Source organism: Chiloscyllium punctatum, chromosome 26 (genome assembly GCF_047496795.1).
Source record: "Chiloscyllium punctatum isolate Juve2018m chromosome 26, sChiPun1.3, whole genome shotgun sequence".
Lineage (NCBI taxonomy): Eukaryota > Metazoa > Chordata > Chondrichthyes > Orectolobiformes > Hemiscylliidae > Chiloscyllium > Chiloscyllium punctatum.
In genome coordinates this window covers 40,297,762-40,324,023 of record NC_092764.1, presented here as the reverse complement: position 1 = coordinate 40,324,023, position 26,262 = coordinate 40,297,762, and the positions used below count along the sequence as shown (strand labels likewise).

Genomic DNA, 26,262 nt, shown 5'->3' with positions numbered 1-26,262 from the left:
TACAGAGTGGGTCCTTTGCAATTTTGAGAAAGTGTGCCCGTCAGCTGAGGCAGGGATGACTGTAGAGAGGTTAGGTGCTGGCGCATTGCTGTGAGCGTGGAGCAGAGCATCTTGAAGGAGAACCGTTGCTGGTATTTTTGAATCTGTAGTCTGTAGTTTTGAAGCCCATCGTAGAGTGCAGACTTGGTGCTGGCACAGACTAGTGCGAAAGGACTGTAAGTCAATTACTTTCTTTGTGTTTATGTTTACACTGGACTTTTACCAATTATTCTTTCAATTTTGTATCAAATACTTAAGTATATTGTACCTAAAATGGTGCTGTAAGCAGTGACATTGCAAACTTTTTGCTGCACTCATTCAATTGTATGTGACAAAGCTAATTCTTTAATTTAGTTTCTGGACTCAACACTACATTCAGCTTTTTAAGATTGTAACCAGTGCTTTTATTTTTTTCGAACAGTAGCTGCTGGTACATTTCTGTTGTTGACACTTCCAGCCATTCTGGAAACAGTTTGTTTGTTTGTTTACTTGCTCCAATGTCAACACACCCACCTTCCTCCCATTGGCTGCCATCCATCACTGGGGGGGGGGCGGGGGGTTGTGGTAAGAGCCTGCAATGACGACATTTTATTGCGTCGGGAGTGAACGTCATCACGCCGCGCCATGAGCAGTAAGTCGTTAACTCGCCGCCGTGTTGGTGGGGAGGGTCGGATTATGCGGGTTGGTCGCGGAAAGCTCCGGGTCTGGAGCACTAACCGAGTTCCTATTCTCTCCACCCCCACTCCCACTCCTCAGCCGCTGGCTTTTAGAATATCGGCATTTCCGACCGTTAGGAAAGACGCAGAGTCACTGGCCCCACTTGTCCCAGTGTGACATACATATTGGTGAATAGGCTCGTTAAAACTTCATGAACAGGTCCAAGGTTCATAGAGAATAAATTTCAGTTAGCAAAGCCCTTCTCATCCTCATTGATGGACTTCATAGGCACAGCTTCATTTTTCATACAGGTAAAAACAATGACTGCAGATGCTGGAAACCAGATTCTGGATTAGTGGTGCTGGAAGAGCACAGCAGTTCAGGCAGCATCCGAGGAGCAGCAAAATCGACGTTTCGGGCAAATTTCTGATGAAGGGCTTTTGCCCGAAACGTCGATTTCGCTGCTCGTTGGATGCTGCCTGAACTGCTGTGCTCTTCCAGCACCACTAATCCAGTATTCATTTTTCATACACACTGCTAGCAGCCAGCTTTTTCTGCCTCTGGTTTCCCTCAACCTCTCTAGTAGTTCCTATAATCTCCAGCTGCCTATTTCTCAATTAAAGCCGTAAGCAGTGACAGCAAACTTTTTGCTGCACTCATTCAATTGCATGTGACAAAGCTAATTCTTTAATTTAGTCTCTGGACTCAACACGACATTCAGCTATATCAGATTGTAACCAGTGCTTTTATCTTTTTTCAAACAGTAGGTGCTTGTTCATTTCTTCCAGAATAATTAGTATTTAAAGCAGTGTTTGGTTCCAACTACTGTAACATCTGTCTATGGCTCTGGAATTTTCCTAGCTATGATATGACACCTAGTCCAAAAGTGGTGAATTTTACAACCCTGATTTAAGCTTCATTCTCATTTCTGACCCATTGTTTTGTACTGTCTCCAACACATCTGTTTGCCCCAATCTTTATACCTTAAACCCCTGCTGAATCTCTGAAATTCCTTTTACTTTGAAGACACTCTCCACAACTTCATTTAGCAAAAGTTCATAATCTGTGTCTTCCCTGCATGCTCCTCTCCCCATTCAGCTTAGCTGGCTTGCTGTAAATTGATTTTAAAACGCCATCTTTAATTCAGACGAACGGGAGTAAGCTATTCAGCCCCTCGAGCCTGTTCTGCCACTTACTGCGATCATGGCTGATCTGTGGCCCAAACCCAGCAATTGCTGGAAAAACTCAGCATGTTTCGCAGCATCTGTGGAACCAAAGTATTAATTCTGCTTTCTCTCCATATACCTATCTTTGTCAAAAATCCCTTAAAACCTTTGCTTTACAAGAACTTATACACCTCATTGAAAATTAATGAACTAACATCAACTGATATTTGTGGAAGAGAGTTTGAAACTGCTACCACACTTTTCTATGTAGAAGTGCTTCCTAATATCTTACCTGAGTGGTCTAGCCCTAATTGTCAAATTATGCCCCCAGTTCTAGAAACAGCGACTATTGGAAACAGTTTATCTTTATTCTGTCTTTTCCTGTTAATTTCTTGAAGACCTTGATCAGATCACCCCTTAACCTTTAAAGGAAATAAAGAATTGTCAATGCTTGAAATTGAAGCAAAAAAAAACAGAAATTGATGGAGAAACTCAACACATGTAATAGCATCTGTGGCAGGAGAATCAAAGTTAACATTTTGAGTCCAGTGACAGTTGCTGCCCCCCCCCCCCCCCCCTCCAATTAATCTTAAATTCTAGAGAAATTTGGCCTAATTTGAATAATCTCAACCCCTGAAGTCCAGGTATCATTCAAACCTAAATTGTATTTGCTCCAAGGTCAATATATCCTTCCTAAGGTGTCCCTGTGATTTGGTTCTGCTACACCTCTGTGATCTGTCAGCTGGGTATGTGTTTAATGTTTTCTCCAGTGTTTATGGTTTATTCTGTATTCCTCTGTTCCTTTTCCTCAGTGGTTTTGCTACTGTTTCACATTGTGATTGTTTCAAATTACAGTGCAATGTATCGTGTTTGGATGTCACCAACTTCTGGTTCTGTCAAAGTAGCTAACGGTTCCTATTGTCGAAGACTGTGGTACAGGAGAAGCACATCCGGTCAAGTAGTATCAGAGGAGCAGGGCACGGTGGCACAGTGGTTAGCACTGCTGCCTCACAGCACCAGAGATCCGGGTTCAATTCCTGCCTCAGGCGACTGACTGTGTGGAGTTTGCACGTTCTCCCTGTGTCTGCGTGGGTTTCCTCCAGGTGCTCCGGTTTCCTCCCACAGTCCAAAGATGTGCAGGTCAGGTGAATTGGCCATGCTAAATTGCCAGTAGTGTTAAGTAAGGGGAAATGTAGGGGTATGGGTGGGTTGCGCTTCGGCGGGGCAGTGTGGGCTTGTTGGGCCGAAGGGCCTGTTTCCACACTGTAAGTAATCTAATCTAACAATCGATGTTTCAAGCGGAAGCCTTTCATCAGGAATCGTCTCCTGCTCCCTGACTGGCTTTGCTTTTCTAGCACCACACTCTTCGACTCTGATCTCCAACGTCTACAGTCCTCACTTTCAACAGTTCCCATTTGCAGAATTACAAAATAGGAATAATAATGTAATAATGCTCATGATAAATGGAAAATTCCTTGCTAATAATTCCAAATTAGCCAAATTTCTGTAAATTTCTCATTTCTGAAAACAAAAATGATTCATGAGATGTGTGGTTTGCTGGGTGGAACAGCATTTCTTCCCTGTTCCAATTCGCCTTGAGAAGTTGGCATGATTTATCTTGATGTACTACTGCAGTCTGTTTGGTGTAGGTATACCCACCACTCTGCTGATGTTAAGATTTTGATCTAGTGACACCAAAGGAGTGGCGATATGTGTGCAAATCATAACAAGTGATTTGGTAGGCAGCTTGCTAACCAATCAGCACAGTTATACCACAAGCACAAAATCATGCAACACTGAGCAAGCCATGATTTTTACACCAAGATCTTGCTGTGAAAGAACACGCAAATTGTTTGGATATGGTTAAACCTGTTGGAAAGTTAGGTGTTGTTGATTGGAGCGAAGGTGAAGTTGCTGCAGCAAGTGGAAAATCATGGCATGAAATAGAATTTACACAACCCAAAGAAGTGGGAGATTTCGCCATCAAATTTGGGCATCATTCTGAAACACAAGGTAAATACCTTGGGACAATACGCCGCGCAGGCATTCTCTCCAGCAAGGAAGAAAGTGAGAACGGTTCCTTATCCAACAAGTTTTGCTAACATGATTCAAGTAAGCTTGAGCAGAGTATGTTCCCATCTCTAGCCTGATCCCAAAGGAAAGTGGAGTCACCCTGATAAAGCAGGGCACATGAAGTTCACCTGCTGTAATGGATGGCTGAACCGATTCAAGGTGAAGCACAGCATTTGTCCTCTCGATGGTAAGCAGTGAGAGTGTGGCATTTATGGCAGAAAGGATATGGTCTTGTCCATGTCTTGAACAGATATGTACCAAGAGACACTTTTAACATGGATGAAAGTGGACTGTTTTTCCAAATTTCTTCAGCTCAAGTTTTGATGTTATAAAGGTGAAGCATATAATGGTGGAAAGTGGAATAAGGAAAGTTACTACAGGTGCACAATCCTTTATCCGCAATGCTCAGGACAAGCTGGTTTTCGGAATTCACAATTTTTCGAATTTCAGAATAAGTGGCAGTTTGGTGAAAGTTTTAAAAAATCTTTCCAAAGAAGACTTAATATGAGTAAAATGGGCCGTGAAACAAAAGTGTGGCCTGCCAGTGCTGGGCCACACCCCCACATGTTATCTGAGTGACACGTATCGATTGGGTGTGGACTTGGGTTAACTGTTTGCATGCCAAACAACCTTGTTAATGAGAAAAAACTTCACAAAATAACCTTCGGACTTCTGAGCTTTTCGGATAAAGGTTTGCCTACCTGTACTATAGTCAGTATCAATATGAATGGCACTGAAAAGCTGCAGCTTCTTGTGACAGGGAATCCAAGAACCCATGATGCTTAGGGATAAATGAATTGTCACATGGAAACATTTGGTTTAATTCAAAAGAATCACCTGGACTTAATAAGGGAAAATTTGCCGGAGAGATAAAAGCGAAGGTTGATGAGGACAAGAATGTTGATGTGGTGTACATAAACTTCCAAAAGATGTTCAAAATACACTGCACTGTGCCAACTCAGTCCTGCCAGACTTGAGGAAAATTCTCGGTCATGGAGCAAAAGGGACAGTGGCATTGTAGATGTAAATGTGTTTGACTGAAAGGAAAAGAGAGTAGTAATTAGTAGCTGCTTTTTGTTTTGGCTGGAGGCAAGTTTGTAGAAGGGAGTTCTCCAAGGGTGGGAATTGGGACCAGTGCTTTTTCTGATGTATTTTGATTTGATTTATTGTCATATATATCGGGATAGAGCGAAAGTATTTACATGCGATACAGGCAAGTTATACCTTGCATAAGTACATCAGGGTAATAGAATAAAATACAGAATGTCGTGTTACACCCACAGAGAAAATGCAGGTAAAAATGAACTGTAACATAAGAGGTCCATTCAAAAATTTCAACAGTAGGGAAGAAGCTGTTCTTGAATTTGTTGGTACGTGTTTTAAAACTTTTGTATCTTCTGCCTAATGGAAGAGGTGGGAGGGGTCTTGGATTATGTTAGCTGCTTTTCCAAGGTCACGGGAAGTATAAATGGAGTAAATAAATGGAAGGTTGATTTGTCAAATGGATTGGACTATGTTCACAGTTCTCTGTAATTTCTTGTAATCTTCGGCAGAACAGTTGCTATATCAAGCTGTGATGTATCCAGATAGTCTGGTCGGCGCAACATGGAGGGCCGAAAGGCCTGTACTGTGCTATAATGTTCTATGTTCTAGGATGCTTTCTATGATGCATCTATAAAAATTGATTAGAATCATTGTGGACATGCCAAGTTTCGTTAGCCTTCTGAGGAAGTAGAGGCATTGATGTGCTTTCTTGACCACAGTGTGAACAGGGATGGACCAGTACAGGTTGTTGGTGCTATTTACTCCAGGAACTAGAAGCTCTCAACCATCTCCACCTCAGCACCATTGATATAGACGGAATGTCCGCCACTCTTTCCTGAAGTTGATTACCTTTGCTTTGTTGACGTGGAGGGAGAGGTTGTTGTCTTTACATCATGCCACTGAGCTTTCTATCTCTTTTCTGTAGTCTTCCTCATCATTGTTTAAGATCTGACCCATCACATTGGTGTCACCAGCAAATGTGTAAATGGAGTTACAGCAGAATTGGCCACACATTCATGAGTGTGTAAAGAGCTGAGAGTGCAGACTTGCAGGGCACTGATGTTGAGGATTATTGTGGAAAAGATATCGCCTATCCTTACTGTTTTAAGCCTGAGGGTCAGGAAGTCTAGAGTCCAGCTGCAGAGGGGAGAGCAGAGTCCTAGGTTTTCGAGTTTGGATATGTAAATGATCTAGAACTTGGTATGGAGGAGATAGTTTCAAAACTCCTAGGTGCCAGCCCTGCTGAGTTTTCACCATCCGCCCCACCTCTTTTCTCTTTTCCTCGCCACCCTCTCCCTCACTGAGGATGAACGATCAGTCCTCAGCAAAGGCCTGACTTTCATTGCCCTCCATTCATGCATCAACGAATTCAATATGCATTGTGGCATCAAACACTTCTTCCTCTGCCTCCGAGCTCACTTTTTCAATCAAGACTCCCACCCACCCTCCAAGGACCCCTTCACCCGCCTTCAATACACCCCCATCCATTTGGACACCCCGTGCCAGTCTGTTACCCACTCTTGACCTCTTTTTATTTCCAACTGCCATCGAGACATTCACCACCTCAACCTGTTCATCAACCTCCCCCACTCCAACCTCTCACCCTCTGAATGCGCAGCCCTCCGCTCCCTTTGCTCCAACTTCAACCTCCTCATCAAACCAGCAGACAATGGGGGTGCAGTCGTAGTTTGGCACGTTGAACTCTACACCCCTGAAGCCAGGTGCGAACTTGAAGACACCTCCTCCTACCGCCCCTCGACCATGACCCCACCCCCCATCTCCAAACCATCATCTCCCAGACCATACACAACCTCATTTGGGATAAAAGGTTCTTTTTCGGAATGGCAGCTGGTGACAAGCGGTGTCCCGCAGGGTTCAGTGTTGGGGCCACAGCTGTTCACGTTATATATTAATAATCTGGATGAAGGGACTGGGGACATTCTAGTGAAGTTTGCCGATGATACGAAGTTAGGTGGACAGGCTGGTAGTACTGAGGAAGTGGGGAGGCTGCAGAAGGATCTAGACAGTTTGGGAGAGTGGTCCAGGAAATGGCTGATGGAATTCAATGTGAGCAAATGCGAGGTCTTGCACTTTGGAAAAAAGAATACAAGCATGGACTACTTTCTAAATGGTGAGAAAATTCATAAAGCCAAAGTACAAAGGGATCTGGGAGTGCTAGTCGAGGATTCTCTAAAGGTAAACATGCAGGTTGAGTCCGTGATTAAGAAAGCAAATGCAACGTTGTCATTTATCTCGAGGGTTGGAATATAAAAGCACCGTTGTGCTACTGAGACTTTATAAAGCTCTGGTTAGGCCCCATTTATAATACTGTGTCCAGTTTTGGTCCCCACACCTCAGGAAAGACATACTGGCACTGGAGCGTGTCCAGCAGAGATTTCACACGGATGATCCCTGGAATGGTAGGTCTAACATATGAGGAACGGCTGAGGATCCTGGGATTGTATTCATTGGAGTTTAGAAGATTAAGGGGAGATCTAATAGAAACTTACAAGATAATACATGGCTTGGAAAGGGTGGACGCTAGGAAATTGTTTCCGTTAGGTGAGGAGACTAGGATCCGTGGGCACAGCCTTTAGAATTAGTGGGGGTCAATTCAGAACAGAAATGCGGAGACATTTCTTCAACCAGAGAGTGGTGGGCCTGTGGAAGTCATTGCAGTGGAGGCCGGAACGCTAAATGTCTTCAAGGCAGAGATTGATAAGTTCTTGATGTCGCAAGGAATTAAGGGCTACGGAGAGAATGCTGGTAAGTGGAGTTGAAATGCCCATCAGCCATGATTGAATGGCGGAGTGGACTTGATGGGCCGAATGGCCTTACTTCCACTCCTATGTCTTATGGTCTTATCATTTCAGGAGATCTCCCACCCACAGCTTTGAACCTCCGAGTTCGGAAGCCCCACACCACCCGATTCTACCTCCTTCCCAAGATCCACAAGCCTGACTACCCCGGCCGACCCATTGTCTCAGCCTGCTCCTGCCCCCACCCCCCGAATTCATCTCCACCTACCTCGATACTTTCCTATCCCCCCGATCCAGGAACTCCCACATACGTGCAGGATACTACCCATGCCCTCCACTTGTTTCCCTGGACCCGAATGCCTCGTCATTAGAATGGACATCCAGTCCCTAAACACCTCCATCTGCCATGACCAGGTCCTTCAGGCCCTCCGCTTCTTCCTCTCCCGACATTCCCATTAATACCCTCCCACTGACACTCATTCATTTGGCTGAACTGGTCCTCACCCTCAACAATTTCTCCTTTTAATCCTCCCACTTCCTCCAGATGAAAACGATAGCCATGGGCACCCGTTTGGGCCCCAGCTATGTCTGTCTCTTTGTCGGCTCCATAGAACAGTCCATCTTCCGTAGTTACACCGGCAGCACTCCCTACCTCTTCCGCTGCTACATCGATCACTGCATCGGCGCCACCTATTACACTCTCAGCTACCTCCCCCCCCCCCAAGCTCCACTTCCTCCCATTTATCTCTCCACCCCCGAGGCTCTCAGCCTCATTCCTGATGAAGGGCTTTTGCCCGAAATGTTGGTTTTCCTGCTCCTTGGATGCTGCCTGACCTGCTGTGCTTTTCCAGCACCACACTCTTGACTCTAATCTCCAGCACCTGCAGTACTCACTTTTGCATAATTTCAAAGTTAGCAGCTGACAGAAAACTTTTAAGCATGCTGTGAGGAAAACCGTGTCGAATTTTAGAAGGATGTTGGTAGTGCGAAATGAACAGCAAGTCAAGATCAATGTGGTGAAGTGACAGCTGATGCACTTTATTAAAGACCATGGAGAGACCATACAAAGTAAAGGGTAACATTCTAAAGAGTGTGAAGGAGCACAGAGACAAGAAACTATGTGTATATAAGTCATTAAAGGTGGTAGGACAGGTAGACAGAGCTGTAAATAAAGCATACACCATACTGAGCTATATTAATGCACAGGGTACATGAGAAAGGAGGGAAATGCTGAGTGTTTATGTAGGACAGCAGTTAGACCTCCGTGGAGTATTGTATGCAGTTCTGGGCACCACACTTTAGCAGGAATGTGAATACATTGAGAGAGAACAGATGAAGTTGTCAAAAATGTTCCCAAGAATGAGAAACTGCACTTAGGAAGAAAGTGGAGATGACTGAAGGGAGATTTGATAGAAATTTTCAAAATTATATGGGGTCTTGATGGAGTAGATTGGGAGAAGCTTCCTGTGGGTAAATGGATCATGGTCCAGAAGCAAACAAATATTAAAGGGTTTTCCAAAGGAAGGAAAAATCGAGGTGAAAAAATCATTTTTACACACCGCGATTGGTCTGTCTTTGGAATCTATTGCCTGGAAGTGTCGTGGAAACAGGTTCAGTTGAGTCACTTGAAGGAATAACATGCAGGGTTCTTGGGATAAGGCAGAAGTTTGACACTAAGTCAAAATACTCAGCAAGCCAGTGCAGATACGATGGGATACGAATGGTCTCCTTCACAAATAATTCACAAATATCAAGTCACTGTGCACAGGAGCAAAACTAACATAAGTTTGGTAGAAGATTTGTAGCTCGGGTGCTCGTTGTTGTGGTTCTGTTCGCCGAGCTGGGAATTTGTCTTGCAAACGTTTCGTCCCCTGTCTAGGTGACATCCTCAGTGCTCAGGAGCCTCCTGTGAAGCGCTTCTGTGCTGTTTCCTCCGGCATTTATAGTGGCCTGTCTCTGCCGCTTCCGGTTATCAGTTCGAGCTGTCCACTGTAGTGGCCGGTATATTGGGTCCAGGTCGATGTGTTTGTTGATAGAGTCTGTGGATGAGTGCCATGCCTCTAGGAATTCCCTAGCTGTTCTCTGTTTGGCTTGCCCTATAATGGTAGTGTTGTCCCAGTCAAATTCATGTTGCTTGTCGTCTGTGTGTGTGGCTACTAAGGATAGCTGGTCGTGTCATTTCGTGGCTAGTTGGTGTTCGTGTATACGGATCGTTAACTGTCTTCCTGTTTGTCCGATGTAGTGTTTTGTGCAGTCCTTGCATGGGATTTTGTACACTACATTGGTTTTGCTCATGCTGGGTATCGGGTCCTTTGTTCTGGTGAGTTGTTGTCTGAGCGTGGCTGTTGGTTTGTGTGCTGTTATGAGTCCTAGTGGTCGCAGTAGTCTGGCTGTCAGTTCAGAAATGCTCTTGATGTATGGTAGTGTGGCTAGTCCTTTGGGTTGCGGCATGTCCTCGTTCCGTTGTCTCTCCCTTAGGCATCTGTTGATGAAATTGCGCGGGTATCCGTTTTTGGCGAATACTTTGTATAGGTGTTCCTCTTCCTCTTTTTGCAGTTCTGGTGTACTGCAGTGTGTTGTGGCCCTTTTGAATAGTGTCCTGATGCAACTTCGTTTGTGTGTGTTGGGGTGGTTGCTTTCATAGTTTAGGACTTGGTCTTTGTGTGTGGCTTTCCTGTAAACCTTTGTGGTGAATTGTGGGACAGACAGCAGAGGAGTCCAGGACATTCAGCCTCGGACCTTCGGGTGACCATCCTCCAAGGCGGACTTCGGGACAGGCAGCAGAGGAAAGTGGCCGAGCAGAGGCTGATAGCTAAGTTCGGTACCCATAGGGAGGGCCTCAACTGGGACCTTGGGTCATGTCACATTACAGGTGATCACCATTGCACTACACACACACACACACACACACACATTCTCACACTCGCAACCCCCACTCCAGACAGACAGACAGACACACACACACACACACACACACACACAGACCCACATGCACACACACATTTTCTGGGGTGAAATTGTACTTGCAGAGTTACATTGTACTTTGCTCAAAAACTGCATGAATTTATGTAAAACTCTGTTATCTCACTTTTTAGATTAGAATCAATCTAAACATCATGGCATAGACAGAGAACACAGTGGGCTAACACCTTCAACACATTGTCTAGCTATCACCATTGTTAACAGCTAACCCGAGAATGCAACTTTTTAAAAAAAAAGGTTTTGTGATTCACACATGAAAGAAGTGAAACTATCACTGTATTCTAACAGATGAAAGGCTTAACAGACAATCAATTTTTCAATGTATAATTTCAGTTACATCACACTGCAAATTTTTGCTATAAATTCTGTGTTACGATCGAGCCCTCCACTGTCACCTGATGAAAGAGCGTTGCTCCGAAAGCTAGTGTGCTTCCAATTAAACCTGTTGGACTATAACCTGGTGTTGTATGATTTTTAACGTTGTACACCCCAGTCCAACACCGGCATCTCCAAATCATGGCCAGAATTGTAGGATTTGAGCTACAGGGCGAGGCTGAATAGGCTGGGGCTTTTTTCCCCGGAGTGTATCAAGGTTTATAAAATCATGAAGGGCATGATAGGGTGAACAGCTAAGGTCTTTTTTCCCCAAGTGAGTCCAAAACTAGAGGGCATAGGTTTGAGGAGAGTGGGGAAAGACTTTAAAAAGACTTGAGAAGCAACTTTCTCACGCAGAGGGTGATGCATATATGGAATGATCTGTCAGAGGAAATGATGGAGGCTGGTACAATTACAACATTTAAGAGGCATCTGGATTGGTACATGAATGGAAAGGGTTTAGAGGGATATAGGTCAAATGCTGGTCAATTTAGGATATCTGGTGGGCATGGATGAGTTGGACCAAAGGGTCTGTTTCCATGCTGTACAACTCCAAGTCATGTATTTGTAAATAGAATAACCTTTAAAACACTAAGTCCACATAACAGCCAGAGCCATAAGTCACCCTGTCATTTACTTTCATGCATTTATGTATATATCTTTTCAAGTGTTCTCAGTCAATGAATAAGCCTTCTCATTTGGGAGCTTTGGTTTTATGACTGAATCATTCTTCCACTAATAAGAAAGATTGTTCTGAGCTGGTATAGGAAGAAGTCACTAACCCACACTTTGTTCTCCTTTCGAGTAAAGCATCATGTTGGTTCTGTTAGTGGTGAGTGGGTGTTCACTGAACTATGGCAACTAATTCTGTTGTAAAGTGAAGGTTCTCATTTCACAGCAACGTGTGCTTTCACAGCAATTGGAAACGCTATGATTTAATAATCCAATACACAAAGGCTAATTAAGGTGACACAGCAAGAAGTAGTATTGAGGAATTTGTCTTATTTTCATTGGATTGTGCAGGTGGACAACAGTTTGCTATCATTTTATAATACACCATCATTTTGTACATTTGGGGCAAACTGACATATTTGTTTTAAGTTACCAGTACAATAAATATTAATGAATTTTCAGTGCTTATAGTGCTTTTGGAGGCAATGTATGTGGTATCATGTTTATTTAGAAAACAATCAGCTAGTACTGTATGGCCTGAACTTCATAAATCTGCAGTTGGTGAGAATTTTAATCTTGGAATGAAATTAAAGTGAATAATCAACTAAAACCTGTTTCTATTTAATCAACATTTTCCTTCATTTTGAGCAATTTAATCAAGCGGACATGCTTCTCCTTTCCAGAGCTGAAAATATCAAGCAAATAGTTCTGTCAAGATTACTCCACTACCACCAAATCTATTTATTCTGCCAAAGGTCTTGTTGGATACAAGAGTAATGGTTTTGAGGTTTTCTTCCATAGCAATGTGATGGTGATTCCTCGGTGCTCATTTGAAAAGGGATATTGGATTTGAGGCATTTTCTGTAGGCTGTATATTTATGTGATTTAATATGTAAAAAAGAGCTTGTTTTCATGACCTGACTTTTTATTTTGCATAAGCTATTCATTTATTTTGTTTGTGTTGTCTTTCTGCCTTCTCAAAACAGAATTTCTGTGTGATTTTGATTGGGATTTGAAAATATCAATACTTAAACTCATGAATGCATCCAAATGTACATTTTAATTATTTTGTCCCTTCCAATTCTCTAAAGTTGGCTGCTAAAAGTGACATCTGCATCACATTAACTATTATTTAGTTCTAATAAGTGTCCCACTTGTTGCTTTCTGGTATTCTAAATAAGCTGCTTAGATCTGACTGGTCTAATAAACTTTTCAAGAAAATCTCAAGTTCTTAAAATGCTTACTTTTACCTTGGAGAACAAGGCCAGAAAATGTGCTGATATGGGAATAATACAATTGGGAGTCAGCTCTGTCCAGTCAGGGATCAATGGAAATGGAATCCTGATAAAACACCAATTAATTCTGGAATTATTTTTGTCATTAGTGCTTTACAGTTTTTGTTCAATGACAAACTGGTTAGGCAATAAAATTAGGCTTTATATTACTCTGCTTAGCTCTGAATTGATTTTTGATTTGCTCAGTGTCCAACAGAGCGTTTCAGAAGTTGTTTGTCATGCTTTGAGTGTCACTGGACTTGATGTGTTGTGCAAATTGTACAGCTTCAGCAAAACAAAAATATGTCCTATTTGGCAGATGACTGAAATGAAAACCTTTAAAGAGGCTTGTACAAGGAGCAGTTAAATACAGGGCCTACAAGTAAATCAAGTATCACCTAAATTGTGTGGGATATTTCTATTAATATGTTAAATCAATTTTGGAAAAATGCACATTAAAATCTTTTTGTTTTAGAAAGCATGCAACTGGGCAAAGATGTTGCCTTGGTTTTAAATCAGGGTTTACTTTTCTCCTTTTCTTTCCCTAGCCCCATCTACAAAAGAAAAGATTCCTTAAGAAGTCATAGATGCATATAGCATGGAAAGAGACCTTATGGTCTTTAGCAGACAAATATGTTACTTTAGCCAGGCTTTACTACCAAAATATGTCACAAATCCTTCTCAGAAGTACCATAAAACTTTCCAGATAACTAGTGTGTTTGGAGCCCATTGTGGCATCAAGTCAAATAGTCAAAGCAGGTTCAGCTTCTGATCTGTGCAGACTTAAGCATCTTAGCTTGGAAGAACTCCGGGTGTGAAGGGAATGAAAATACCCAGCAGATTTGTTGTTTTATCAATGAATTTCATGAAGTTGTTCTGCCTCTGATCTTAATGGGAAGTAAAGTTTTGCTTTGCAGCTTCATTACGTTCTTTTTTAACTATAAGTTTCTGCATCACATGTCACATTTGCCAAAGATCCCATCAGAATATTTTTGATTAGCAGAATAAATGCAAATTTACATTTCAGTTTGAAATAATGGTGCTTTAGCATGATTTAATAAGCATGTTTTTTTTGGTTCTTGTTGCCATCTTTTTACCCAATTTAACTGAAGGTTTTTGTTTCCCTGTTTGAAGATATCATTTACAGGACGATTTCAGCGAAAGAGACAGCTCATTTGGACATTCAGGTATATGCTACTTTGTAGTCACTGCTGCCCTCTGGTGTTTCTGTGTTGTCAGTGCTGAGGACGCACGCTGAGAGGTTGAGCACAACAGTCACTACCTTCCAGTTTCAAGATAGTCAGAAAGTATACGTATGACCCAAGATGCACGTTAGGGGTTTCGCAGAAATCCTGATTTGCTGACATCCATGGGATGGTGTGTGACTTGCAAGTGGTGATAGAGTCTTAGAGTTGTACAGCACAGAAACAGATCCTTCAGTTCAATTCGTCCATGCCGAACAGGTATCCTAAATAAATCAAGTTCCATTTGCCAGCATTTGGCCCATGTCCCTCTAAACACTTTCTATTCATATACCCATCCTGATGCCTTTTAAATGTTGTTTGCACCAACCTCCACCATTTCCTCTGGCAGCTGATTCCATACATGCCCCACCTTTAGCATGGCAAAGTTGTCCCTTAGGCCCTTTTTAAAATCTTTCCCCTCTCACCTTAAACCTATGCCCTCTAGTTTTGGACTCCCCCATCCTGGGGAAAAGACCTTAGCTATTCACCCTATCCATACCGCTCATAATTTTGTAAACATCTATAAGGTCATCCCTTGGCCTCTGATATTCCAGGGAAAATAGCCCCAGCCTATTCAACCTCTCACTATAGCTTAAACCCTCCAGACCTGCTAACATCCTTGTAAATCTTTTCTGAACTCTTGCAAGCTGCACAACGTCCTTCATATAACAGGGAGACGATAATTGAACGCAGTAGTCCAAAAGTGGCGTAACAAATGTCCTATGCAGCCACAACATGACCTCCCAACTCTGATACTCGGTGTGCTGACCAATGATGTTCCTATTCATTTCCTGCCTTTGTTCTTCGAGGTGGTTTAGTTGCAGGTATGGAAGATACTGTCAAAGGAACATTGGAGAGTTGCAGCAGTGCATCTTGTAGCTGGTGTACATTGCTACCACAGTGCATTAGTGTTGGAGGGAATGAATTTTGGAGATGGTGAATAGGGTTCCGACAAGCATGTCACTTTATCCTGAATGGTGTCAAACGTCATGAGTATTGTTGGAGCTGCAGTCATCCAAGTAAATGGAAAATATTCCATTACATTCCTGCTTGAGCAGGAGAAATGTGAGGTAAGTTACTCCCTGCAAAATTCCCAGCATCTCACCTGCTCTTAGCCATAATATTTAAAGCAGCTATATCCCTTACACCTGCTGATTGACATTGAGGTCCCCCCTCCCAGGGTACATACTATGCCATTGCCCAGCTCAGTGCTTCTGTCAACTGGTTTTCACAACTACTGATTTATCAGTTGAGGGTAAGGAGAAACCGTAGCAGCTTTCCTTGCTCATGTAAGACTTGATGCCATGAGGCTGTAAGGATCCAGAGTCACTTGACAACTTCCTACCAATTGTTTGCCACTGTGCTTGCACCTCCAGTGGGTGTCTCCTGAGACTGCAACAGGACATACCAAGGAAGAGGGTAATGATGATGATAATCTTGTCTGAGATATTGTTTGTAATTTATGATTTGGTGAATGTGATTATATCAAACTATAGTTTGACTATTCTGTGAGATAGCTCTCCCGATGTTGGCACAAGTCCCCAGATGTTAGTAAGGAAGATTTTGCAGAGTTGACAGGACTGTGTTTGTTGTTGCCACTTCTGATGTCTAGGCCAACCATGAGTGTATCTGGTTTCTTTCTTTTTGTTATTGATTATGCCTTATACTTTGTATCTTATAATTGTATGTAAATGTGCACAGTAATAAGTGATGACTGTATAATTTCATAACAATTTAGTTACATGCATAACTTTAAAACAAATTATTTTGCTTTAGAGTAATATTAATATTCGGTGAAGTCAGACATTATTTGCTTGGGGGAGGTGCAATTATCAACCCTCAGGAAAAGTTGTTTTTAGCTTTCAGATAATTCTGAATTCCTTCTGACAGCCTCAGGGATCCAAACAGGCTGAAGCATTTGTCAATGCCTTTCTCAAGAACAGTTTGTCACGGTTGAGTGCTGAGCAGATTCAGACACACTTACACAGAAAAGCTGTTATTCTCGAGCATGTCTTAAAGAGACGTAAGAAACAGAAAAGGAGAAAAGCAAAATGTTTGTCTGCCAAAGAGAGGCGGGAGTTGAGAATATTTGAACTTAAACCAGAAGAACAGAGGTAAGAGGGTGATGTTGATGCTGAGAAATTTTTCCTTCGAGTTTTGAATATCTAAGTTGGTACATTACAAAGTGAAATCTGCAATATTGATTTGTGGTGCATTGGCTCCTAGTTTCTACAAACATTGCTGCTTTGAATTTCATTGAGCGTTAATTGACTGAGAAAATGCTGTGGTTACTGATGGACACAAAGATTCTTGAAGTCCATTTCTCATGCTGGACATGTGCTTTCTATCCATTGATAATAATCTGAACTATTGCAGATGGTGAGATCTACAATCCGGTCTGCTATGCAAACTGAGGATCATATACAGTTGAGAAAGTAGAAAAATTCATTTTTTAAAACACATAGGAGAATTAAAAAATTTAAAAATCAACTTTAATTAGAAATCAGTGGTAGTTATACAGATAACTTCTGTTCCAAGTTGTGACAGTGACATTCATTTATAACTTGGAGCTTTTGAAAATGCTTCTTGATCTGTGTATTAAATACGTGAATAACAGCATTTCTTTTTGATTTCATTTGGATTTGTTGTCTGTGGTTATCTTAATCAAATGCTGGATAGCTATAACCTAATCTCTGCATTACCTTTTGTCATTGTCTGGGAGAAAATACATTAGTATTCCTGTTTTAATTGTAATTTATTTTCAGTTTTTAAGCGTAACCGTTTAATTCTTTGTAATGTGGTCATGAACCTTGTTTTGTACTCTGAGTTAGCTACATCAGATACATCTCCTCTGTTTCAAGAGGATTTCTGTGATTTTGTAGTTCTTTCCTACTGGATTGGTAGGATTCAGATTGTTAGTTTATAGGTGTCAAGATACTGAACTATATAATTCTTTCTTTTTCCAGATATGAATTGTTTCTCCCTTTGCATGAGTTATGGAAACAATACATTCGTGACTTGTGCAATGGCTTCAAACCTGACATGTAAGTACAATATTTGTACTGTAAAATGGACACATTCACTGTCATTGGCTACTGAAATTTTCTATTGTACCTGCATGAAATTGGAAAGATTAGATTACTTAGTGTGGAAACAGGCCCTTTGGCCCAACAAGTCCAAACTGACCCACCAAAGCGCAACCCATCCAGACCCATTCCCCTACATTTACCCCTTCACCTAACACTATGGGCAATTTAGCATGACAATTCACCTAACCTGCACATCTTTGGATTGTGGGAGGAAACCGGAGCACCCAGAGAAAACCTGCATAGACACTGGGACAATGTGCAAACTCCACACACACAGTCACCTGAGGTGGGAATTGAACCCAGGTCTCTGTGCCACCGTGCCGCCCATAAAGACTCTTTGTTCTCTCACGGGGTGGATGATGATGGAGCTGTTTGGGAGTCCAAGTGATCTCACAATAATCCATCAAGAGTTTAATTAGTATTTCAAGCATTGATTATTAAAATGATGTAATTATTTTGGGATAAAAATGCAAAAAGGTGTTTTCGTAGAACATAGATTAATTTTCTCCAGTCTTTAATTGTTGCTTCTCAATCAATGTGAAAGTTTGTACTTAAAATATTATCTAAAGTCTTGCTCAAATTAATGTTGCTCTTTAAAAAAATGCTTTAAATCTATGAATGTGCCAGTTGCCCCAGACGTATTGCTCATATTTATTGATGTAATAAAGGGTACTTGTTTTGTTCTTCTGGCGAGCAGGGTAGGGGCAGGATGTCCACTTTAATTTGAATGGTTTCTGGATCAGGAAGAATATCTCTCAATTATTTTGCAAATAAAATAATTAATTTATGATTTATTTAAAAGTCATTGTCTTCAATTTCTTTTCATTAATTCTTAAGGTGTGGGTGTCTTTGGCTGGCCAGCATTTATTGCCTGCCCCTAGTTGCCCTTGAGCAGGTGGTGGTGAGCTGCCTCCTTGAACTGCTGCATTCTGCTGGCTGTAGGTAAACCCACAATGCCATTAGGGAAGGAATTCCAGGGTTTGACTCAGTGACAATGAGGGAATAGTGCTATTTTTCCAAGTCTGGATGGTGAGTGGTTTGGGGAACTTGCAGGTGATGGTGTTCCCATGTATCAGCTGCCCTTATCCTTCTGGATGGAAGTTATAGCGGGTTTTTGGTGAATCTTTGGTGAATTTCTACAGTGCATCTTGTTGACAGTACATACTGCGGCTACTGAGTGTCAGTGGTGGAGAGTAGTTCTTGATAAGTGTAGAAATGTGGTCAGTGTTTTCTGACAAATAGAGGAGCAGATTGGAAGGCAGATTTTGGAAAAGTGCAGAAGTAACAAGGTTGTTGTCATGGGTGACTAACTTTCTTAATATTGAGTGGAACCTCCTTAGTTCAAATAGTTTGGATTGAGCAGTTTTTGTCAGGTGTGTCCAGAAGGGTTCCTTACTCAATATGTAGATAGTCTGACTAGGGGGGAGGCCATATTGGATTTTGTGCATGGCAATGAACCAGGCCAGGTGTCAGCTCACCTCGGTAAGAGAGCATTTTGGTGATAGTGATCACAACACCCTGACCTTTACTATCCTCATGGAGAGGGGTAGGAGCAGACACAATGGGCAAGTATTTAATTGGGGGAGTGGGCAAGAATGGGATGGTAAGGTGAAGGAACTGTGGGTGACAAGGGATGTGGAACATCTCATCAAGAGGAAGAAGGAAGATTACTTAAGGCTGAGGAGGCAAGAATCAGACACGGTTCCAGAGGGTTACAAGGTAGCCAGGAAGGAACTGAAAAACAAACTTAGAGCTAGAAGGGGGCATAAAAAGCTTAAGCAGGTAGGATCAAGGAAAGCCCTAAGGCATTTTACACTTCTATGAGGAGCAAGAGGATGGCCAGAGTGAGGGCTGATAGGGATAGTGGAGGGAACTTGCACCTGGAGTCGGAAGAGGTAAGGGGAGGTCCTTAGTGAATACTTTGCTTCAGTATTCACTATGGAGAGGGACCTTGATGTTTCTGAGTCATCAGAAAACAGATTAACGTCTTCAAGCATATCAATGTTAAGAAAGAGGATGTGCTGAAACTTTTGAAAATCATAAGGATAGATAAATCCTCTGGGCTAGACGGGATATATGCAAGGTTACTACAGGAAGTGAGGGAAGAGATTCCCATGCTTTTGGCGATGATCTTTGCATCCTCACTGTCCACTGGAGTAGTGCCAGATGATTGGAGGGTGGCAAATGTTATTCCCTTGTTCAAGAAGGGAATAGGGATAATCCTGGGAATTGCAGACCAATCAGTCTTACGTCTGTGCTGGGTAAAATATTGGAGAGGATTCGGAGACAGGATTTATGATTACTTGGAAAACCATAGTTTGATTAGAGATAGTCAGCATGGCTTTGAAAGGGGCAGGTCATGCCTCACAAGCCTCATTGAAATCTTTGAGGATATGACAAAACACATAGAAGGTAGAGCAGTGGATGCGGTGTACGTGGATTTTAGCAAGGCGTTTGATAAGGTTCCCAATGGTAGGCTCATTCAGAAAGTAAGGAGGTATTGGATACAGTGAAATCTAGCTGAATATAGAATTGGCTGGCCCATAAAAGACAGAGTAGATTGAAAGTATTCAACCTGGAGCTTGGTGACCAGTGGTGTTCCACAGGGATTGGTTCTGGGACCTCCTGTTCTTTGTGATTTTTATAAATGACTTGGATGAGGAATTGGAAGAGTGGGTTAGTAAGGTTGGTGGAATGGTGGATGGTGTAGAGAGCTGTTGTAGGTTGCAACGGGACATTGACAGGATGTAGAACTGAAAGGTGGCAGATGGAGGTCAGCCTGGAAAAGTGTGAAGTGCTTCATTTTGGGCGGTTGAATTTGAATGCAGAATTCAGGGTTAAAGGCAGGATTCTTGGCAGTGTGGAGGAACAGAGGGACCTTGGGGTCCATGTCCATAGATCCCACAAATTTGCCACCCATGTTAATAGGGTGGTCAAGAAAGTGTATCATGTGTTGGCAGGGGGAAATCTAGTTTAAGAACCGTGACATTATGCTGCATCTCTACAAGCCCTGGTTAGAGCATACTTGGAATATTGTGTTCAGTTCTGGTCACCTCATACAGGAAGGATGTGGAAGATTTAGAGAGGGAGCAGAGGAGATTTACCAAGATGCTGCCTACACTGGAGGGCATGTCTTATGAAGAAAGGTTGGAGTGAAGAAGGATAAGAGGCAACTTGATAGAGATAGAGTGGATAGCCAGATACTTTTTCCCAGGGCGGAAATGGCTGTCACGCGAGGGTATAATTTTAAAATGATTGGAGAAACGTTTAGGGGAGATGTCAGAGGTTGGTTCTTTACATAGAGTGGTGGTTGCGTGGAATGCCCTGCCAGCAGTGGTAGTCGAGTCAGATACGTTAGGGACATTTAAGCAATTCGTGGATAGTCACATGTAAGGGTATGTAGGTTAGTCTGATCTTGGAGTAGGATAAAAGGTTGGCATAATATCAAGGGCCGAAGGGCCTGCACTGTGCTGGACTGTTTTATGTTCTATAACTTGATTCCAAATGGCAGGTAAATCAGGGACATGGCATGCTTTGATTGAAACATTAACTTTTCTGGCAACCCTGGGAGTAGTGAGGCTTGAAAATCAATGTGGTTTCCAAAGTGGGTGTAACATTTGCCACATTAATAAAATAACAATTAATTTTGACTAATTAAAAGTGGCCAGTCTCCATGGAAGTTGTTACAAATATGGAAGAGAGTTCAGGAGAATTTGATAATCATTTTGTATCACTTCTATCCTGAAATCTTAAAGCTATAATTTTTTTGAAAAGGTCTCATTTATTTTTGGCTAAGCTGAATATTGTATTGTAATAAATGCTTTACTGCATTTCAGATTGCTGATAAATCCCACAGAATAACAACTGTCTAATATATAATCAATTGCCAATCTTGTTGCTTTATTTTTATCCTTTTGTTTTAATATTTTTTAGGCAGACACAGACGATCCAGACCAAATTAATGAAGGCAGATTTTCATGGAGCCATTGTGACAGGTGCACATATAGTTAGATTTGGCTTTTAATTTGGCAAATTGTGAAGAATCTGCAGTAAGGGAGATAAATCCAAGACAGAGAACATGCAGCAATTTTGTGTGTAAGGTAACATGTTTGACTCAGCTAAATTCGTCAAGTAAAACTGGAAAAGCTGAGGCTGTTCTCCTGAGAGCGAAAAAAAACCTAACGGGCAATTTGGTACTGATATTCAAACAGGTTTAGAATGAGCAAGTACAGAGAACTCCTTCCAATAGGTAGTCAACAATCGGAGGATACAATTTTGAGATTATTATAGCAATAGAAACAAAGGTGACTTGAGGAAAATTTATTGACAGAGCGAATACTTGGAATTTGGCATGCACTACCAGATCATTTTAATGGAAGTACGTTCAATGGTAGTCCTCAAAAGAGAATTGGGTAATGTGAATTTACCAAATAGAAGTAGAAGGAGGCTATTTAGGCCCTTAGGCACACTCCGCCATTTATTAAGATTATGGCTGATCTGAACATGTTTCAAATTCCATAAAAAGAAAAAAAGTCCTCATTTCTTCCAAAAGAGGGCAACCCCATAAAGGGTGCCTTCTACTTCTGGACTGACCCACAAAGAAAAATATCCTTTCCACAACCACTTTGTCAACATTTTTCAGGATCTATACACTTCAATCAAGTCACCGCTCACCCTTCAAACTCCAGTAGAAACAAGCCCAGCCTGATCTAATATCATTGGCAACTCAGACATTCCAGGTGTCCATCAAATAAACCTCCTCTTAACCTCCACCAACCCACTTACAGCTTCCTCACATGAGGAGTCCAAAGCTGTACACATTGTTTGAGACATGGTCTCACCAATGCCCTGTATACCTAAAGCGTAATATCCATACGTTTACATCTGATTTCTCGTGTAATAAAGTACAATCTCCGATTAGCTTTTTTGATTTGTATGTTAGTTTTTTGTGACTCATGCACTTGAACAGATAGATGTCTCTGTCTCTCAGAATTCTGAAGCCATTCTCTATTTAAGTGACACACTGCTTCCTCATTTTCCTGCCAAAGTGAACACTTCACACTTTCTCACATTATATTCCATTTACCAGATTTTTGTGCCACTCACTCAATCTATCTGTAGTTCTCTGCAACGTCTTTGTCTTTTTCATGGCATATTTTCCTACTCATCAATTGTAAATACTTGGAGGAGGAAAATGTCATGGATATTGGAAAAATGGAGGAATAAAACTAACTGGATTGCTCGAAGAAAAAGCTAAGGCAGTTGTGAACAGCTTCTAGCCTGTTTTTGTGCTGTACTGTTTTAAATGACAAACAGCTTTACTGACTTCTACTAAGAGTCATTAATTTCTTTGTCTTTGGTGCAGATTATCATAACTATCAAAGTGCTGTTTCTTAGCAAGTCTTGACAGTGTTGAGCAGAAGAAAATATATTATAAATAATAAACATTATCTCATCTTTAAAAGAAAGTCATAGGGGGTGAAGGAAATATTTGAAGCCTGTCCCTTTGATAAAGTCTTTTCTTTTAAAGTTAATTCTCAAGTGTGCTTTTCATAAGATATACTGAATGCTGTAAATGTGTGCCATGGAATAGAATCCTTCAACTAATGCTGGGAAGGCATAAGTAGGTAGCATAATTTGTCTTCCACATTGCTGAATTGTAATTCCACTTACACAAACTGCCTTCTACCTTATTTCATCTGATCCTATCAGAACTTCCTTTCATTCATTTCTCCATCATGAATTATCACTAGGATCTGGAAACTATTTCCTGAAATGGTGGTGAAAGCAGATTCAGTGGTAATCCTGAAAAGGGAATTGAGTAAATACATGAAGAGAAAAGAAATCACAAGAATGTAGTAAAGAGCACAGGAGTAAGGTTGAGTGAATTGTTCTCCCAATGAGTGGGCACAGATGTTGATGTCAGTTTGCATTCACCATTTTTTTGCATGTGTAACATCATCTATTGTACATTCTAACATGGCTGTGGAGGCTCTGCAGCCCTGCGTGGTTTTCCACAGTGTAGATATGAATTGTTGGATTTTATTGGGACTGCCAATCTTTCTAACTGCCTTTTGTCCTCTCCTGCCTGTATTCTTTTATGCTTTGAGGAAACAGTGCTACTGCTTAAGATTGTTTCCTAGTTTATGTCTCCCAATCAGTTGTGGGCATGAAACATTTCCTGCAATACATTTTCAAGAAGTCCTTGAACCTTAATTTTGGCCTATCATGCAGTCAGTGTCCAAGTTTAACTTATGAATACATGACCACCTCAATCGTAGCCAAATGATTACTTTCTGTGCTGTAGTTCCATTCCTGTGGAAGAGTGGATTTTTTTTTTTTAACAAATGTAGGGATAACAGGTAGAAATTGTTAAGTCTTTTTTGTAAACTATTTTCAGATGCAGTTTGTTTTTGTAAAATAGTTTGACTATTAAATAAGCTGCCATTCAGCTTAATAAACCAACTATCATTCTATCTCAGTTTGTTTTTCAAAAATAGGAACAAATGATTTTTATATCAAATCTCATGGAATTTAAAGTTTTTTGTCTATTGATTTATGGCACATCAGCACCTCGCAAATTTTTGACTTCAGTTTGAATTTTATTTTTTTTCAGATAAATCCAGCAAGTTTCTGAAATACTAGATTGATTTTTTTCTTTGAAAAGTGCACATGAGCAAGTAATAACTTAAACATGCCATTCTCTCTGCCTAAAGAAGACTACAGCTAAATATTTTAGTGTGATTAAAATTTTATATTGAAAATCTGTTTGCATTACAGTGGTGAAATCCAAATGTCCTTCCTATGTAGGGGCCACAGGCATTATTTTGCAGGAAATGAAGCATATATTCAAGATTATTACTGAGGAAAATAAACTTAAAGGTACTGTTGCGAATTTTGGATCTGTCCGATAAGCGTATTTCACAGCCCTTACAATGGAAACTTTACATTTACAGATTAGTATCTAGCTCAGTTGTAGCATGGCTCATAGCAAACAAAAAGCTCAAGGATAAAGAGAATAAGATAACTCTCTTGCATTTGTTCACATTTTGTATTGTGATATATTATCTCTGACTCTTAAGCTTAGTACTTTTCGTAACAGCTCAATACTTTTCGCAAAGATATGAAGTATGAATGTTGGAAATGCTGCATAAACTTTACAAACAGCAAGCTCCCACAGATACAAAATGATGAGAATTTTTTTTTTCTGTGTCTTTTGAGGGATTGGATTTAGCTGGGACACTGGGGATGATGTCTTTGCCACTTTTTCAAACTCGTACTAATAAATCTTTTGCAACTATCTGTAGCAAATAGTAGGCCAATTTGAGAGGGTGCAATTGGCCTACTCTCTGGTATAGATAGTTGCAAGTTATCTGTAGGCCAAATAGGGTCTTGATTTACGATATCCTCCAAAAGAGAACACCTCCCACAACTTAGCATTCTTAGTATTGGACTGGAGTGTAAGCCTTGGTTATCTTTATGCTTAGTTTCTAGAGTGGGACTTGAATCAGACATGAGTGCAGCCAACTGAGCTGCAACTGGAAGGTTTCTGACCAGTTATGAGCTGAAAACACAAGTACTTTATTTTGCTATTTCCAGCTTTTCTACAAAGCTAACTGGCCTTAGGTTACTTTATCCTCATTCCCTTAGTGTACAAAAACAATCAGCATAATAATAAAACAAAAATGTGTGTGCTGTAAATCTGAAACAGAAATTGCTCAAGAAACTCGACAGGTCTGGCAGCATCTGTGTAGAGTGAAGCAAAGTTAATGTTTCGAGGACAGTGACCCTTCAAAAAATAATCAGCAAATTGATCACTGGATCTACTTCTGGTCTTGGGTTTGGCCAAGTAAATTAATGTTCCCTCTTGGATGAAGATTTCTAGCAATTATCTTATACTGTTAACCTATCCTTCATACATGCAGTTTTATTTGGTAAACAACACATTGTTGCAGTCTGAAATGGTATGTGATAGAAACAGTCAACAACTTCTTTTATCTATTGTTTTTCTCCTTCCTCTGAATTGTGAAGGGACCTAGACCTGATTGAGTAAAAGGTAATTCTAAATGTTTGTATTATTGAAATTCATACTATTGTTCTGCTGTGACAAAATAGGTATCAAGCCTGACAGGGTTATACAATGTACAGTCCTCCTGTGGTCAGCCTGTTCCTGGCAGAGGAAGCCAAAGTACAGCTGAGCGAGATAAAGTTCCGATAGTTAGTCATATTCCATCATCTGTGCTCAGTGAAATGTGAACACCAGGGACTAAACTCAATTTGAACTTTGAACTTTGTAGCTAATTGCAGTCAAAAGCAGTTCATTAGAAATTTTATGTGGATAATTGGTGGGTTGCAAAGCATAAATTAATGGTTGGTTTTGGGCTTTTCAATTCCTTTTGTTAACAGTTTATAATCACTCTCAGATAGCAATTATTCTCTGTTTTACATATAAATTGTAAATGTTATTTTTTAAAAGCATTGATTTTGTTCTGGCAGCAACATCACCAGCTGTGGCTCCTGCATATTTTTGATACAGCATAACTTTTGTTGTCACATATTGAAATAACAACAAAAAACTTGAAGCAACTGGACTTCATATAATGTTCTAATTACTAAATTTTTTTCCCCTTCTGCAACCCAGTTATTCCCAAGCAAGCTAGTATCTTCAGTGTGGAAATCGACGGCTTTGTTTCCTATATCTATGGTAGCAAGTTTCAGCTGAGATCAAGTGAACGTTCTGCCAAGAAATTTAAAGGAAAAGGAAGCATTGACCTTTAAATCCAGGGCTGTGCAGCTGGTCCAACTGCAGACATTGACTCCTTAGCATGGCTTCATTGGAAGAGATGTGGCCCTGTATGTTTAATTGTATCAATAAAAACATGAATTTA

The 26,262-nt window shown here is 41.0% G+C and overlaps 1 protein-coding gene across 2 annotated transcripts; it reads left to right on the top strand.

Annotated features, from left to right (window-relative positions):
* The first annotated feature begins 623 nt into the window (after positions 1–623).
* Positions 624–26,262, top strand: pop4 (POP4 homolog, ribonuclease P/MRP subunit). 2 transcript variants are annotated; one of them, XM_072596211.1, is made up of 7 exons: positions 626–670; positions 14,176–14,228; positions 16,176–16,399; positions 17,252–17,329; positions 21,308–21,369; positions 24,155–24,256; positions 26,016–26,262. In XM_072596211.1, exons 1-7 carry the CDS (start codon positions 664–666, stop codon positions 26,150–26,152), a joined length of 663 nt encoding a protein of 220 aa, XP_072452312.1. In that variant the 5' UTR covers positions 626–663; the 3' UTR covers positions 26,153–26,262. The 2 variants fall into 2 exon arrangements, with proteins under 2 accessions (XP_072452313.1, XP_072452312.1); XM_072596212.1 differs by lacking the exon at positions 24,155–24,256 and having other exon boundaries at positions 624–670.